Raw genomic sequence first — 19,084 nt, forward strand, 5'->3', positions numbered from 1 at the left:
ACCTGATCACCTTGTAACCTCCCCAGCGCTTAGAACAGTGCTTTGCACATAGTAAGCGCTTAATAAATGCCCTAAAAAAAAGTGGATAGGGCATGGGTCTGGGAGGGCCTCCGGCTCTGACACTTGTCGGCCGTGTGACCTTGGTCAAGTCACTTGCCTTCTTTGTGCCTCGGTTCCCTCATCTGAGAAGCAGCGTGGCTTATAATAATAATAATGATGGCATTTGTTAAGCGCTTACTATATGCAAACTACTGTTCTAAGCGCTGGGGAGGATACAAGGTGATCAGGTTGTCCCATGTGGGGCTCACAGTCTTCATCCCCATTTTACAGATGAGGGAACTGAGGCACAGAGAAGTGAAGTTGTTGCCAACTTGTACTTCCCAAGCGCTTCGAACAGTGCTCTGCACACAGTAAGCGCTCAATAAATACGATTGATTGAATGAAGTGACTTGCCCAAGGTCACACAGCTGACAGTTGGCAGAGCCCGGGATTTGAACCCATGACCTCTGACTCCCAAGACCAGGCTCTTTCCATTGAGCCACGCTGCTTAGTGAGAAAGTGGCGTGACTTAGTGGGATAGAGGACCTGGGTTCTAATCCCGGCTCCGCCACTGGGCAGCTGTGTGACCTTGGGCAAGTCACTTCACGTCTCTGGGCCTCAGTTCCCTCATCTGTAAAATGGGGATAGAGACTGTGAGCCCCATGTGGGACAGGGACTGTGTCCAACCCGATTAACTTTCTAAGAACAGTGCATGGCGCATGGTAAGCGCTTAAGTAAGCGCGCTTGAGAAGCAGCGTGGCTCGGTGGAAAATAATAATAATAATAATGGCATTTATTAAGCACTTAGTATGTGCAAAGCACTGTTCTAAGCGCTGGGGTAGATTCAAGGTGATCAGGTTGTCCCACGGGGGGCTCACAGTCTTAATCCCCATTTTACAGATGAGGTAACTGAGGCACAGAGAAGTGAAGTGACTTGCCCAAAGTCACACAGCTGACAACTGGCAGAGCCGGCATTTGAACCCGTGACCTCTGACTCCAAAGCCCCTGCTCTTACCACTGGAGTCAGAGGTCCTGGGTTCAAATACCGGCTCTCCCAATTGTCAGCTGTGTGACTTTGGGCAAGTCGCTTAACTTCTCTGTGCCTCAGTTCCCTCATCTGTAAAGTGGGGGTGAAGACTGTGAGCCCCATGTGGGAGAACGTGATCACCTTGTAACCTCTCCAGCGCTTAGAACAGTGCTTTACACATAGTAAGCGCTTAATAAATGCCATTATTATTATTATTATTATTAAGTACCATAATTATAATTTCTATCATTATCATCTGTGACACGGGGATTACGGGGATTGTTCTCTGTCTCCCCCTTTTAGACTGTGAGCCCACTGTTGGGTAGGGACTATATATATATGTTGCCAACTTGTACTTCCCAAGCACTTAGTACAGTGCTCTGCACATAGCGCTCAATAAATACGATTGATTGACTGATTAAGCGCTTGCTATGTGCCAAGCACTGTACTAAGCGCTGCGGTGGATACAAGGTAGTAAGGAGGGACACAGTCCCTGTCTCACATAATAATAATAATATAATAATAATAATATTAATAATATTATTAATATTATTGTCCCCAGTGAGGCTCACAGCATTAATCCCCGTGTGGGACAGGGACCGTGTCCAATCTGATTACGGCTTAGTGGCTACAGCCCAGGCCTGCGAGTCGGAAGGTCATGGGTTCTAATTCCGGCTCCGCCACATGTCTGCTGAGTGACCTCGGACAAGTCCCTTCACTTCCCTGGGCCTAAATTCCCTCATCTGGAAAATAGGGATTTAGACTGTTTCTATATGTTGCCAACTTGTACTTCCCAAACGCTTAGTACAGTGTTCTGCACACAGTAAGCGCTCAATAAATCAATCAATCAATCAATTGCATTTATTGAGCGCTTACTATGTGCAGAGCACTGTACTAAGCGCTTGGGAAGTACAAATTGGCATCACATAGAGACAGTCCCTACCCAACAGTGGGCTCACAGTCTAAAAGGGGGGAGACAGAGAACAGAACCAAACATACCAACAAAATAAAATAAGTAGGATAGAAATGTACAAGTAAAATAAATAAATAAATAAATAAATAGAGTAATAAATATGTACAACCATATATACATATATACAGGTGCTGTGGGGAAGGGAAGGAGGTAAGACGGGGGGATGGAGAGGGGGACGAGGGGGAGAGAAAAGAAGGGGCTCAGTCTGGGAAGGCCTCCTGGAGGAGGTGAGCTCTCAGCAGGGCCTTGAAGGGAGGAAGAGAGCTAGCTTGGCGGATGGGCAGAGGGATTGGGGGCATTCCGGGCCCGGGGGATGACGTGGGCCGGGGGTCGATGGCGGGACAGGCGAGAGCGAGGTACAGTGAGGAGATTAGTGGTGGAGGAGCGGAGGGTGCGGGCTGGGCAGGAGAAGGAGAGAAGGGAGGTGAGGTAGGAGGGGGCGAGGGGATGGACAGCCTTGAAGCCCAGGGTGAGGAGTTTCTGCTTGATGCGCAGATTGATCGGTAGCCATTGGAGGTTTTTGAGGAGGGGAGTAATATGTCCAGAGCGTTTCTGGACAAAGATAATCCGGGCAGCAGCATGAAGTATGGATTGAAGTGGAGAGAGACACGAGGATGGGAGATCAGAGAGAAGGCTAGTGCAGTAGTCCAGACGGGATAGGATGAGAGCTTGAAGTAGCAGGGGAATTAGCAAATACGATTGATTGATTGATTGACTGTGAGCCCTAAGTGGGAAGCAGCGTGGCTTAGTGGAAAGAGCCCGGGCTTGGGAGTCAGAGGTCGTGGGTTCAAGAATCGGCCCCGCCACCTGTCAGCTGTGTGACTTTGGGCAGGTCACTTCACTTCTCTGTGCCTCAGTGCCCTCATCTGGAAAATGGGGATTAAGACTGTGAGCCTCACGGGGGACAACCTGATTACCTTGTATCTACCCCGGCTCTTAGAACAGCGCATGGCACATAGTAAGCATTTAACAAATACCATCGTTATTATTATTAGAGAAGCAGCGTGGCTCAGTGGAAAGAGCCCAGGCTTTGGAGTCAGAGGTCGTGGGTTCAAATCCTGGCTCTGCCAACTGTCAGCTGTGTGACTTTGGGCAAGTCACTTCACTTCTCTGGGCCTCAGTTCCCTCATCTGGAAAATGGGGATTAAGACTGTGAGCCCCACGTGGGACAACCTGATCACCAGTACTTAGAACAGTGCTTTGCACATAGTAAGCGCTTAATAAATGCCATTATTATTATTATTATTATGTGGGACAGGGACTGTGTCCCTCCTTACTACCTTGTATCCACCGCAGCGCTTAGTACAGTGCTTGGCACATAGCAAGCGCTTAATCAATCAATCAATCGTATTTCTTGAGCGCTTACTATGTGCAGAGCACTGTACTAAGCGCTTGGGAAGTACAAGTTGGCAACATATAGAGATAGTCCCTACCCAACAGTGGGCTTACAATCTAAAAGGGGGAGACAGAGAACAAAACCAAACATACTAACAAAATAAAATAAATAGAATAGATATGTACAAGTAAAATAAATAAATAAATAGAGTAATAAATAGTAAGCGCTTAATAAATGCCATTATTATTATTATGTGGGACAGGGACTGTGTCCCTCCTTACTATCTTGTATCCACCCCAGCGCTTAGTACAGTGCTTGGCACATAGCAAGCGCTTAATCAATCAATCAATCATATTTATTGAGCGCTTACTATGTGCAGAGCACTGGACTAAGCGCTTGGGAAGTACAAGTTGGCAACATATATAGTCCCTACCCAACAGTGGGCTCACAGTCTAAAAGGGGGAGACAGAGAACAAAACCAAACATACTAACAAAATAAAATAAATAGAATAGATATGTACAAGTAAATTAAATAAATAGAGTAATAAATAGTAAGCGCTTAATAAATGCCATTATTATTATTATTATGTGGGACAGGGACTGTGTCCCTCCTAACTACCTTGTATCCACCGCAGCGCTTAGTACAGTGCTTGGCACATAGCAAGCGCTTAACAAGTTCCATAATTATTATTATTAGGTTGCATCCATCCCAGCGCCTAGTACAGTGCCTGAAACATAGTAAGTGACTGAAAAATACCATAAAAATAAGTTGGTACCTTCTCCCCACTGCCCCTGCCCTCCCCGTTTCCCTCCTGCAGCCTGTATCCCGTGGTCCCCACAAATTCCCGCATCAATGTGGAAAAGGAGGTGAACGTCGGAGGTTTCCACTTCCCCAAGAATGTGAGTGAGGCTGGGAAGTGGGCTTGGGATGGGGCGGGAAGCGGGATCGGGGGGTGCCGAGGAGTGGTTGGGGGGCCCCGAGGAGGCTCGGAGGTGGGAGTGGGAGAAGCAGCGTGGCTCAGTGGAAAGAGCCCGGGCTTTGGAGTCAGAGGTCATGGGTTCAAATCCCGGCTCTGCCACTTCATCATCATCATCATCAATCGTATTTATTGAGCGCTTACTGTGTGCAGAGCGCTGTACTAAGCGCTTGGGAAGCACAAGTTGGCAACATGTAGAGACAGTCCCTACCCAACAGTGGGCTCACAGTCTAAAAGGGGGAGACAGAGAACAAAACCAAACAAACTAACAAAGTAAAATAAATAGAATGGATATGTACAAGTAAAATAAATAAATAGAGTAATAAATATGTAGAAACATATATCCATATATACAGGTGCTGTGGGGAAGGGAAGGAGGTAAGATGGGGGGGATGGAGAGGGGACGAGGGGAAGATTGGGCAAGCTGGGCGATTTTGGGCAAGTTACTTAACGTCTCTGGGCCTCAGTGACCTCATCTGGAAAATGGGGATTAAGACTGGGAGCCCCACGTGGCACGACCTGATCACATTGTAACCTCCCCAGTGCTTAGAACCGTGCTTTGCACATAGTAAGCACTTAACAAATGCCATCATTATCATTATTATTATTATTCATTCATTCAATCGTATTTATTGAGCGCTAACTGTGTGCAGAGCACTGGACTGAGCGCGTGGAAGGGGACAATACAACAATATTGGAGAACAATATTGGAGAAGCAGCGTGGCACAGTGGAAAGAGCCCGGGCTTTGGAGTCAGAGCTCATGGGTTCAAATCCTGGCTCCGCCAACTGTCAGCTTTGTGACTTTGGGCAAGTCACTTAACTTCTCTGGGCCTCAGTGACCTCATCTGTAAAATGGGGATTAAGACTGTGAGCCCCACGTGGGACAACCCGATCATCTTGAAACCTCCCCAGCGCTTAGAACAGTGCTTTGCATGTCGTAAGCGCTTAACAAATACCATTAAAAAAAATAACAATAAACAGACACAGTCCTGGCCCACACTCTGCCCGGAGCTAGCCTGTTCCCTTGTTGGGTAGGGAGTGTCTCTTATTTGTTGCTGAATTGTACTTTCCAAGCGCTTAGTACAGTGCTCTGCACACAGTAAGCGCTCAATAAATTCGATTTAATGAATGAACGAATGGGCAGGGAATTTTTCTATTTATTGTTCTTTTGGACTCTCCCAAGCGCTTAGTCCAGTGCTCTGCACACAGTAAGCGCTCAATACATCCCACTGACCTACAGACTGACTGACTCTCTCCCAAGACGGTCAGACCAACCCCCTGTTCCCTGTCTGGGGGACAAAAGGAAGCAGGGAATGTGTGTGCTTATTGTTCTATTGTCCTCTCCCAAGCGCTCAGCACAGTGCTTTGCACACGGAAAGCACTCACTAAATACTTTTGAATGAATGGATGAATGGGAAAGGAGCTGGATTTGGGAGCGAGGGATGGGGAGGGGAAGGGAGTTGATGTAAGCTCGTTGTGGGCAGGGAATGTGTTTATTGTTCTAGTGGCCTCTCCCAAGTGCTTGGCACAGTGCTCTGCACAGAGTAAGCACTCCCAAGCGCTATTGTCCTCTCCCAAGCGCTCAGCACAGTGCTTTGCACACGGCAAGCACTCACTAAATACTTTTGGATGAATGGGAAAGGAGCTGGATTTGGGAGAGAGGGATGGGGAGGGGAAGATAGTTGATGTAAGCTCGTTGTGGGCAGGGAATGTGTTTATTGTTCTAGTGTCCTCTCCCAAGTGCTTGGCACAGTGCTCTGCACAGAGTAAGCACTCCCAAGCGCTTAGCACAGTGCTTTGCACACAGAAAGCACTCACTAAATACTTTTGGATGAATGGGAAAGGAGCTGGATTTGGGAGCGAGGGATGGGGAGGGGAAGGGAGTTGATGGAAGCTCGTTGTGGGCAGGGAATGTGTTTATTGTTCTAGTGTCCTCTCCCAAGTGCGTGGCACAGTGCTCTGCACAGAGTAAGCACTCCCAAGCGCTTAGCACAGTGCTTTGCACACGGAAAGTACTCACTAAATACTTTTGGATGAATGGGAAAGGAGCTGGATTTGGGAGCGAGGGATGGGGAGGGGAAGGGAGTTGATGTAAGCTCGTTGTGGGCAGGGAATGTGTTTATTGTTCTAGTGTCCTCTCCGAAGTGCTTGGCACAGTGCTCTGCACAGAGTAAGCACTCCCAAGCGCTTAGCACAGTGCTTTGCACACAGAAAGCACTCACTAAATACTTTTGGATGAATGGGAAAGGAGCTGGATTTGGGAGCGAGGGATGGGGAGGGGAAGGGAGTTGATGTAAGCTCGTTGTGGGCAGGGAATGTGTTTATTGTTCTAGTGTCCGCTCCCAAGTGCTTGGCACAGTGCTCTGCACAGAGTAAGCACTCCCAAGCGCTACTGTCCTCTCCCAAGCGCTTAGCACAGTGCTTTGCACACGGAAAGCACTCACTAAATACTTTTGGATGAATGGGAAAGGAGCTGGATTTGGGAGAGAGGGATGGGGAGGGGAAGGGAGTTGATGTAAGCTCGTTGTGGGCAGGGAATGTGTTTATTGTTCTAGTGTCCTCTCCCAAGTGCTTGGCACAGTGCTCTGCACAGAGTAAGCACTCACTAATGACGACTGACTGACTGACTGACTGAATGAATGAATGTGTTAACCTTCTCACTGGGCCTCCTTCTCCCCTGTCCCACCGTCGACCCCCGGCCCAAGTCCTTCCCCTGGCCTGGAATGCCCTCCCACCTCAAATCCGCCAAAGTAGCTCATTCCCCCTCTTCAAAGCCCTACTCATCATCATCATCAATCATATTTATTGAGCGCTTACTGTGTGCAGAGCACTGTACTAAGCGCTTGGGAAGTACAAGTTGGCAACATATAGAGACAGTCCCTACCCAACAGTGGGCTCACAGTCTAAAAGCCCTACTGAGAGCCCACCTCCTCCAGGAGGCCTTCCCAGACTGAGCCCCCCTTTTCCTCTGTTCCTCCTCCCCTCCCCATCGCCCCCACTCCCTCCCTCTGCTCTACCCCCCGTCCCCATTCACTCATTCATTCAAGTGTATTTATTGAGCGCTTACTGTGTGCAGAGCACTGTAGTAAGTGCTTGGGAAGTACAAGTTGGCAACATATAGAGACGGTCCCTACCCAACAGTGGGCTCACAGTCTAGAAGGGGGAGACAGAGAACAAAACAAAATATTAACAAAGTAAAATAAATAGAATAAATATGTACAGATAAAATAAATAGAGTAATACATCTGTACAAATATATATACATATATACAGGTGCTGTGGGGAGGGGAAGGAGGTAAGGCGGAGGGGGAGAGGAAGGAGGGGGCTCAGTCTGGGAAGGCCTCCTGGGAAGGACCTTTTCATTCATTCATTCAATCGTATTTATTGAGCGCCTACTGTGTGCACAGCACTGGACCAAGCGCTTGGGAGACTGTGGGCCCACTGTTGGGTAGGGACCGTCTCTATATGTTCCCAACTTGTACTTCCCAAGCGCTTAGTCCAGTGCTCTGCACGCAGTAAGCGCCCAATAAATATGATTGAATGAATGAAAGTCCAAGTCGGCAACACACAGAGACAGCCCCTATCAATCAATCAATCAATCGTATTTTTTGAGCACTTACTGTGTGCAGAGCACTGTACTAAGCGCTTGGGAAGTACAAGTTGGCAGCATATAGAGACAGTCCCTACCCCACAGAGGGCTTACAGTCTAGAAGGCCCACCCACAGCACTTGTGTATATATTTCCTATTCTATTTATTTTGTTAGGGATGTGTATTTAGCTTTACTTCTATTTATTCTGACGACTTGACGCCTGTCCACGTTTTGTTTTGTTGTCTGTCTCCCCCTTCTAGCCTCTATATATGTTTGTACAGATTTACCACTCTATTTTACTTGTACATATTTACTATTCTATTTATTTTGTCACTCTATTTTACTTGTACGTGTTTACTATTCTGTTTATTTTGTCAATGATTCATTCATTCAATCGTATTTATTGAGCGCTTACTGTGTGCAGAGCAGTGTACTAAGCACTTGGGAAGTACAATCAATCAATCAATCGTATTTATTGAGCGCTTACTGTGTGCAGAGCACTGGACTAAGCGCTTGGGAAGTACAAGTTGGCAACATATAGAGACAGTCCCTACCCAACAGTGGGCTCACAGTCTAGAAGGGGGAGACAGAGAACAAAACCAACCATATTAACAAAATAAAATAAATAGAATAGATATGTACAAGTAAAATAAATAAATTTATTCTGATGTCTTGACACCTGTCCCCATGTTTGGTTTTGTTGTCTGTCTCCCCCTTCTTGACTGTGAGCCCGCTGTCTCGATCTGTTGCCGACTTGTACTTCCCAAGCGCTTAGTCCAGTGCTCTGCACACAGTAGCGCTCAATAAATACCACTGAATGAATGAATGAATATGTACATATCTATAATTCTATTTATTTATAATTAATTCCTGTTTAATTGTTTTCATGTGTATATATCTATAATTCTATTTATTTCTACTGATGCTACTGATGCCTGTTTACTTGTATTGATGTCTGTCTCCCCACTTCCAGACTGTGAGCCCGTTGTGGGCAGGGATTGTCTCTCTCTGTTGCTAAATTGTACTTTCCAAGCGCTTAGTCCAGTGCTCTGCACACAGTAAGCGTTCAATAAATGTGATTGAATGAATGAATGAATGAATGAATGAATGGATGGATGGATGGATGGATGGGAAAGGAGCTGGAGTTGGGAGAGAGGGATGGGAAGGGGAAGGGAGTTGATGTAAGGTTGTTGTGGGCAGGGAATGTGTCTGTTTATTGGGGTTTTTTTGGGGGGGGTTGGTATTTGTTAAGCACTTACTATGTGCAAAGCACTGTTCTAAGCGCTGGAGGGGTTACAAGGTGATCGGGTTTTCCCATGGGGGGCTCACAGTCTTAACCCCCATTTTACAGATGAGGTAGCTGAGGCTCCGAGAAGTTAAGTGACTTGCCCAAGGTCACACAGCAGACATGTGGCGGAGCCGGGATTTGAACCCACGACTTCTGACTCCCAAGCCCGGGCTCTTCCCACTGAGCCATGACTGGACTCTCTCGAGCGCTTAGCATGGTGCTGTGCATACAGTGAGTGCGTGGCTCAGTGGTAGAGCCCGGGCTTGGGAGTCAGAGGTCATGTGTTCTAATCCCGACTCCACCACACATCTGCTGTGTGAACTTGGGCAAGTCACTTCACTTCTCTGAGCCTCAGTGACCTCCTCTGTAAAGTGGGGATGAAGACTGTGAGCCCCATGTGGGACCACCTGATCACCTTGTATCCCTCCCCAGCGCTTAGAACAGTGCTTTGCACATAGTAAGCACTTAATAAATGCCATCATTATTATATAAGCGCTTAGTACAGTGCTCTGCACACAGTAAGCGCTCAATAAATACGATTAATGATATACATATGTATATATGTATATAATATATGTATATATTATATATGTATATATATATGTATATATGTTTGTACATATTTATTACTGTATTTATTTATTTATTTTGCCTGTACCTATCTATTCTATTTATTTTATTTTGTTAGTATGTTTGGTTTTGTTCTCTGTCTCCCCCTTTTAGACTGTGAGCCCACTGTTGGGTAGGGACCGTCTCTATATGCTGCCAACTTGTACTTCCCAAGCGCTTAGTCCATTGCTCCGCCCACAGCAAGCGCTCAATAAATACGATTGATTGATTGATTGAATAAATACGATCGATCGACTGACTGATTGATATAGAGATTTTTAGACTGTGAGCCCACTGTTGGGTAGGGACTGCCTCTATATGTTGCCAACTTGGACTTCCCAAGCGCTTAGTCCAGTGCTCTGCACACAGTAAGCGCTCAATAAACACGATTGATGATGATGATGATGATGATGATGATGATGAGATGGACCCTACCCAACAGTGGGCTCACAGTCTAGAAGGGGGGGCCACCTTGTATCCCCCCCAGCGCTTAGAACAGTGCTTTGCACATAGTAAGCGCTTAACAAATGCCACCATTATCATTATCTTTAATATGTTATTATTATCATTAATAAATCACTATTATATCAATTATAATTATAATATAATATATTATATAATTATAATTGTTATAATATAATTATAATTATAATATAATTATTATATTAATATAATGATATGTGATGATAGATTATGTTATTATGATATTAATGTTATTGCTATTAATAAATTATCATTATTTTAATTAATAATATCAATATCATTGTATCATCATAATATAATAACATTGTGTTAATATTGATATAAAATAATATATAATAATATATTATTTTATTATAATATTAATATTATTGATATTGATAAATTGTTATTTTATTTATTATTTATATTTATTAAATATATTTATTTATAAATAAATATTAATAATACTATATTGTTATATTGTTAATATATTTTTGATATATATTTATTTATTATTTATATTTATTAAATGAGACCGACTGAATGACTGATACCTGCCGTGCGGCCTTGTCCCCCCGACCCCTGACCTCTGCAGACCCTGTTCGTCCTCTGCAACTACGCCATGTCCCGGGACCCCGAGGTGTTTCCGTCGCCCCACGCCTTCCTGCCCCGGCGTTGGCTGCGGGGGGACCCGGCCGCCCCGCCGGGGGTCCCGGGGGTCTCGCACCCCTTTGGCTCCCTGCCCTTCGGCTACGGCGTCCGGGCCTGCCTGGGCCGAAGAGTGGCCGAACTGGAGATGCATCTGGCTCTGGCCGGGGTGAGTGGAGAGAGGGAGTGGTGGGGACACCCCAGGGGCAGGGGGGGTCAGTGGGGACAGTCTTTTAGACTGCGAGCCCACTGTTGGGTAGGGACCGTCTCTATATCATCATCATCAATCGTATTTATTGAGCGCTTCTCTATATGTTGCCAACTTGGACTTCCCAAGCGCTTAGTACAGTGCTCTGCACACTGTAAGCGCTCAATAAATACGATTGATGATGATGACAGGGACAGACCCGGGGCAGGGGGCGGGGAGGGTCTCTTCAGCCTAATTAACTTGGATCAGAGGAGCAGTTGAGTAGGGACCGTCTCTATATCATCATCAATCGTATTTATTGAGCGCTTACTTTCTCTGTATGTTGCCAACTTGGACTTCCCAAGCGCTTAGTACAGTGCTCTGCACACAGTAAGCGCTCAATAAATACGATTGATGATGATGACAGGGACAGGCCCAGGGCAGGGGGCGGGAAGGGTCTCTTCAGCCTAATTAACTTGGATCAGAGGAGCAGTTGAGTAGGGACCGTCTCTATATCATCATCATCAATCGTATTTATTGAGCGCTTACTTTCTCTGTATGTTGCCAACTTGGATTTCCCAAGCACTTAGTACAGTGCTCTGCGCATAGTAAGCGCTCAATAAATACGATTGATGATGATGACAGGGACAGGCCCGGGGCAGCGGGCGGGGAGGGTCTCTTCAGCCTAATTAACTTGGATCAGAGGAGCAGTTGAGTAGGGACCGTCTCTATATCATCATCATCAATCGTATTTATTGAGCGCTTACTGTGTGCAGAGCACACAGTCTCTGTATGTTGCCAACTTGGACTTCCCAAGCGCTTAGTACAGTGCTCTGCACACAGTAAGCGCTCAATAAATACGATTGATGATGATGACAGGGACAGGCCCAGGGCAGGGGGCGGGAAGGGTCTCTTCAGCCTAATTAACTTGGATCAGAGGAGCAGTTGAGTAGGGACCGTCTCTATATCATCATCATCAATCGTATTTATTGAGCGCTTACTTTCTCTGTATGTTGCCAACTTGGATTTCCCAAGCACTTAGTACAGTGCTCTGCGCATAGTAAGCGCTCAATAAATACGATTGATGATGATGACAGGGACAGGCCCGGGGCAGCGGGCGGGGAGGGTCTCTTCAGCCTAATTAACTTGGATCAGAGGAGCAGTTGAGTAGGGACCGTCTCTATATCATCATCATCAATCGTATTTATTGAGCGCTTACTGTGTGCAGAGCACACAGTCTCTGTATGTTGCCAACTTGGACTTCCCAAGCACTTAGTACAGTGCTCTGCGCACAGTAAGCGCTCAATAAATACGATGGATGATGATGACAGGGACAGACCCGGGGCAGGGGGCGGGGAGGGTCTCTTCAGCCTAATTAACTTGGATCAGAGGAGCAGTTGAGTAGGGACCGTCCCTATATCATCATCATCAATCGTATTTATTGAGCGCTTACTGTGTGCAGAGCACACAGTCTCTATATGTTGCCAACTTGGACTTCCCAAGCGCTTAGTACAGTGCTCTGCACACAGTAAGCGCTCAATAAATACGATTGATGATGATGACAGGGACAGACCCGGGGCAGGGGGCGGGGAGGGTCTCTTCAGCAGCGCTCAATAAATACGATTGATTGATTAGCAGCCGGATCACGGGCTTGGGAGTCGGGAGTCCTGGGTTCGAATTCCGGCTCTGCCGCTTGTCTGCTGTGTGACCTTGGGCAAGACACTTGGCTGCTCTGGGCCTCAGTTCCCTCATCTGAAAAATGGGGATGAAGACTGAGAGCGCCACGTGGGACAACCTTGTATCCACCCCAGCACTTAGAATAGTGCCTGGCACATAGTAAGCGCTTAACAAATACCATCATTATTATTATTATTACCTTGTATCCCGCCCAGCACTTGGAACAGTGCTTGGCACATAGTAAGCGCTTAACAAAAACCAATATCATTATTATTACTACCTTGTATGTACCCCAGCGCTTAGAATGGTGCTTGGCACATAGTAAGCGCTTAACAAATACCATCATCATTATTATTATTACTTTGTATCCCACCCAGCACTTGGAATAGTACTTGGCACATAATAAGCGCTTAACAAATACCAATATTATTATTATACTACCTTGTATGTACCCCAGCACTTAAAGTGGTGCTTGGCACATAGTAAGCGCTTAACAAATACCATCATTATTATTATTATTATTACCTTGTATCCCACCCAGCGCTTGGAACAGTGCTTGGCACATAATAAGCACTTAACAAATACCAATATTATTATTATTACTACCTTGTATGTTCCCCAGCGCTTAGAATGGTGCTTGGCACATAGTAAGTGCTTAACAAATACCATCATTATTATTATTATTACCTTGTATCCCCCACAGCACTTGGAACAGTGCTTGGCACATAGTAAGCACTTAACAAAAACCAATATTATTATTATTATTACTACCTTGTATGTACCCCAGCGCTTAGAATGGTGCCTGGCACACAGTAAGCGCTTAACAAATACCATCGTTATTATTATTATTACCTTGTATCCCACCCAGTGCTTGGAACAGTGCTTGGCACATAGTAAGCGCTTAACAAAAACCAATAATATTATTATTACTACCTTGTATGTACCCCAATGCTTAGAATGGTGCTTGGCACATAGTAAGCGCTTAACAAATACCATCATTATTATTATTATTATCTTGTATCCCGCCCAGCGCTTGGAACAGTGCTTGGCACATAGTAAGCACTTAACAAATACCAATATTATTATTATACTACCTTTTATGTACCCCAGCACTTAAAGTGGTGCTTGGCACATAGTAAGCGCTTAACAAATACCATCATTATTATTATTATTATTACCTTGTATCCCACCCAGCGCTTGGAACAGTGCTTGGCACATAATAAGCACTTAACAAATACCAATATTATTATTATTACTACCTTGTATGTTCCCCAGCGCTTAGAATGGTGCTTGGCACATAGTAAGTGCTTAACAAATACCATCATTATTATTATTATTACCTTGTATCCCCCACAGCACTTGGAACAGTGCTTGGCACATAGTAAGCACTTAACAAAAACCAATATTATTATTATTACTACCTTGTATGTACCCCAGCGCTTAGAATGGTGCCTGGCACACAGTAAGCGCTTAAAAAATACCATCGTTATTATTATTATTACCTTGTATCCCACCCAGTGCTTGGAACAGTGCTTGGCACATAGTAAGCGCTTAACAAAAACCAATAATATTATTATTACTACCTTGTATGTACCCCAATGCTTAGAATGGTGCTTGGCACATAGTAAGCGCTTAACAAATACCATCATTATTATTATTATTATTATCTTGTATCCCGCCCAGCGCTTGGAACAGTGCTTGGCACATAGTAAGCGCTTAACAAATACCAATATTATTATTATACTACCTTTTATGTACCCCAGCGCTTAAATGGTGCTTGGCACATTGTAAGCGTTTAACAAATACCATTGTTATTATTATTATTACCTTGTATCCCCCACAGTGCTTGGAGCAGTGCTTGGCACATAATAAGCGCTTAACAAATACCAATATTATTATTATTACTACCTTGTATATACCCCAGCGCTTAGAATGGTGCTTGGCACATAGAAAGTGCCTAACAAATACCATTATTATTATTATTACCTTGTATCCCACCCAGCTCTTGGAACAGTACTTGGCACATAATAAGTGCTTAACAAATACCAATATTATTATTATACTACCTTGTATGTACCCCAGTGCTTAGAATGGTGCTTGGCACATTGTAAGTGCTTAACAAATACCATTATTATTATTATTATTATTATTATTATTATTATTACCTTATATCCCGCTCAGTGCTTGGAACAATGCTTGGCACATAATAAGCGCTTAACAAATACCAATATTATTATTATTACTACCTTGTATTACCCCAGTGCTTAGAATGGTGCTTGGCACATAGTAAGTGCTTAACAAATACCATCATTATCATTATTATTACCTTGTATCCCCTGCAGTGCTTGGAACAGTACTTGGCACGTAATAAGCACTTAACAAAAACCAATATTATTATTATTACTACCTTGTATGTACCCCAGTGCTTAGAATGGTGCCTGGCACACAGTAAGCGCTTAACAAATATCATCATTATTATTATTATTACCTTTTATCCTCCCCAGCACTTGGAACAGTGCTTGGCACATAGTAAGCACTTAACAAAAACCAATATTATTATTATTACTACCTTGCATGTACCCCAGCGCTTAGAATGGTGCTTGGCACATTGTAAGCGCTTAACAAATACCATCATTATTATTATTATTACCTTGTATCCCCCCCAGTGCTTGGAACAGTACTTGGCACATAGTAAGTGCTTAACAAATACCAACATTATTATTATTATACTAACTTGTATGTACCCCAGTGCTAAGAATGGTGCTTGGCACATTATAAGCGCTTAACAAATACTATTATTATTATTATTATTATTATTATTATTATTATTATTATTATTATTATTATTACCTTGTATCCGGCCCAGCGCTTGGAACAATGCTTGGCACATAATAAGCGCTTAACAAATACCAATATTATTATTATTACTACCTTGTATTACCCCAGTGCTTAGAATGGTGCTTGGCACATAGTAAGAGCTTAACAAATACCATCATTATTATTATTATTACCTTGTATCCCCCACAGCGCTTGGAACAGTGCTTGGCACATAATAAGCGCTTAACAAATACCAATATTATTATTATTACTACCTTGTATGTACCCCAGTGCTTAGAATGGTGCTTGGCACATAGTAAGCGCTTAACAAATACCATCGTTATTATTATTATTACCTTGTATCCCACCCAGTGCTTGGAACAGTGCTTGGCACAGAATAAGTGCTTAACAAATACCAATATTATTATTATTACTACCTTGTATGTACCCCAGTGCTTAGAATGGTGCTTGGCACATAGTAAGCGCTTAACAAATACCATCGTTATTATTATTATTACCTTGTATCCCACCCAGTGCTTGGAACAGTGCTTGGCACAGAATAAGCGCTTAACAAATACCAATATTATTATTATTACTACCTTTTATGTACCCCAGCGCTTAGAATGGTGCTTGGCACATAGTAAGTGCTTAATATCATTATTATTATTATCATTATCACCTTGTATCTACCCCAGAACTTAGAACAGTGCTTGGCCCTTAGTAAGCACTTAACAAATCCTGTCATTATTATTATTGTTACCTTGTATCTACCCCAGCGCTTATAATAATAATAATAATAATAATAATGGCATTTATTAAGCGCTTACTATGTGCAAAGCACTGTTGTAAGCGCTGGGGAGGTTACAAGGTGATCAGGTTGTCCTACGGGGGGCTCACAGTCTTCACCCCCATTTCACAGATGAGGGAATTGAGGCCCAGAGAAGTGAAGTGACTTGCCCGAAGTCACGCAGCTGACAAGTGGCAGAGGCGGGATTTGAACCCATGACCTCTGACTCTAAATCAATCAATCGTATTTATTGAGCGCTTACTGTGTGCAGAGCACTGTACTAAGCGCTTGGGAAGTCCAAGTGGGCAACATATAGAGACAGTCCCAACCCAACAGTGGGCTCACAATCTAGAAGACTAGAAGACCGGACTCCAAAGCCCGGGCTCTTTCCACTGAGCCACACTGCTTCTCTACATGGTGCTTGGCAATCATTCAATCAATCAGTCGTATTTATTGAGCGCTTACTGTGTGCAGAGCACTGTACGAAGTGCTTGGATTGGCACATAGTAAGTGCTTAATATTCATTCATTCATTCAATCGTATATTACTCTATTTATTTATTTTACTTGTACATATCTATTCTATTTATTTTATTTTGTTAGTATGTTTGGTTTTGTTCTCTGTCTCCCCCTTTTAGACTGTGAGCCCACTGTTGGGTAGGGACCGTCTCTAGATGTTGCCAATTTGCACTTCCCAAGCGCTTAGTACAGTGCTCTGCACATAGTAAGCGCTCAATAAATACGATTGATGATGATGATGATGAGCGCTTACTGTGTGCAGTGCACTGTACTATGCGCTTGGGAAGTCCAAGCAGCGTGGCTCAGTGGAAAGAGCCCAGGCTTGGGAGTCAGAGGTCGTGGGTTCAAATTCCCGGCTCCGCCAATTGTCAGCTGTGTGACTTTGGGCAAGTCACTTCACTTCTCTGTGCCTCAGTGACCTCATCTGGAAAATGAGGATGAAGATTGTGAGCCCCACGTGGGACAACCTGATAATAATAATAATAATAATGTTGGTATTCGTTAAGCGCTTACTATGTGCAAAGCACTGTTCTGAGCGCTGGGGTAGATACAAGGTAATCAGGTTGTCCCATGAGGGGCTCACAGTCTTCATCCCCATTCATTCCCCTGATCACCTTGTATCCTCCCCAGCGCTTAGAACAGTGCTTTGCACATAGTAAGCGCTTAAATGCCATCATTATTATTATTATTATTATTATTACAAATCGGCAACATCTAGAGACGGTCCCTACCCAACAACAGGCTCACGAATGGAGAGACAGATAACAAAACAAAACAAGTAGACAGGTGTCAATACCATCAGAATAAACAGAATTATAGCTATATACGCATCTTAATAAAAATAAATACAGTAATAAATATGTACAAATGTGTACAAGTGCTGTGGGGAGGGTAAGGGGATAGGGCAGAGGGAGGATAAATACCACCCCCCCCCAAAAAAAGGAGTAATCTAGGGAGTGGAGGGGGCATCTGGGGGTGGGGAGGGGGGTCTGCATCAATCAATCAATCAATCAATCAATCAATCGTATTTATTGAGCGCTTACTGTGTGCAGAGCACTGTACTAAGCGCTTGGGAAGTCCAAGTTGGCAACATCTAGAGACAGTCCCTACCCAACAACGGGCTCACAGTCTAAAAGGGGGAGACAGAGAACAAAACCGAACGTACTAACAAAATAACCAAACATACTAGAGAAGCAGCGTGGCTCAGTGGAGAAGAGCCCGGGCTTTGGAGGTCATGGGTTCAAATCCCGGCTCCGCCAATTGTCAGCTGGGTGACTTTGGGCGAGTCACTTCACTTCTCTGGGCCTCAGTTACCTCATCTGTAAAATGGGGATTGAGCCTGTGAGCCCCCCGTGGGACAACCTGATCACCTTGGAACCTCCCCAGCGCTTAGAATGGTGCTTTGCACATAGTAAGCGCTTAATAGATGCCACTATTATTAGTAGTAGTACTAACAAAATAACAAAAATAAACGAAATAAACAAAAATCACTGACCCCCCCACCCCCGCCCTACCCCCAGGTGGTCCAGAGGTACGAGATCCATCTGGCCCCCGGGCTGGAGAAGGTCCAGGCCATAGCCCGCATCGTCCTGGTGCCCGACAAGCCCGTGAGGCTGACCTTCCTGCAGAGGACACCCTGAGCCCCGGACCCCTTCCGAAGGACCGGGACACTGGGGTCCCGCCACCCCTGCTTTTCCCCTGCCTCCGTTTCCCCGGGTGGTAGAGCAGCGCTCAATAAATACAACATTGATTGATGGGTTAAGTAATAAAGTGACCTTTCTAGACTGTGAGCCCGCTGTTGGGTAGGGACCGTCTCTATATGGTGCCATCTTGGACGTCCCAAGCGCTTAGGACAGTGCTACGCCCACAGTAAGCGCTCAATAAATACGATGGAATGAATGAACCTCCAGTGACCCCCGAGCCCACCTCTGCCGCGTGGTCTTACACCTCCCCTCCAACGCCCGCCCAAGCCCCGGTCTGGGGGCCGAGGGAGGGAGGTTGAGGGGTCTCTGCTTGGGAGACCCCCTCCGTTGTCTGGGGGATGGGGAGGGGGCGTCTAGGACACCCTCTGAGGCAGGGTGGCCTAGTCGAAAGAGCACGGGTTTGGGAGTCGGAAGTTCAGGGGTCTGATCCCCCCTCCGCGACTGG

At 44.9% G+C, this 19,084-nt stretch overlaps 1 protein-coding gene across 1 annotated transcript in view; it reads left to right on the top strand.

Moving 5' to 3' along the window:
- LOC119926167 (sterol 26-hydroxylase, mitochondrial) overlaps window positions 1-18,726 on the top strand; it is a 65,543-nt gene extending 46,817 nt beyond the window's left edge. Inside the window, exons 7-9 of the mRNA XM_038744465.1 lie at window positions 4,194-4,275; window positions 10,898-11,119; window positions 18,457-18,726. Of these exons, the coding sequence (XP_038600393.1) occupies window positions 4,194-4,275; window positions 10,898-11,119; window positions 18,457-18,576 (424 nt within the window). The 3' untranslated portion in view covers window positions 18,577-18,726. The remainder of the gene's footprint in view (window positions 1-4,193; window positions 4,276-10,897; window positions 11,120-18,456) is intronic.
- The last annotated feature ends 358 nt before the right edge of the window (window positions 18,727-19,084 follow it).

This window comes from Tachyglossus aculeatus, chromosome 1 (assembly GCF_015852505.1).
Source record: "Tachyglossus aculeatus isolate mTacAcu1 chromosome 1, mTacAcu1.pri, whole genome shotgun sequence".
Taxonomy (NCBI): Eukaryota; Metazoa; Chordata; class Mammalia; order Monotremata; family Tachyglossidae; genus Tachyglossus; species Tachyglossus aculeatus.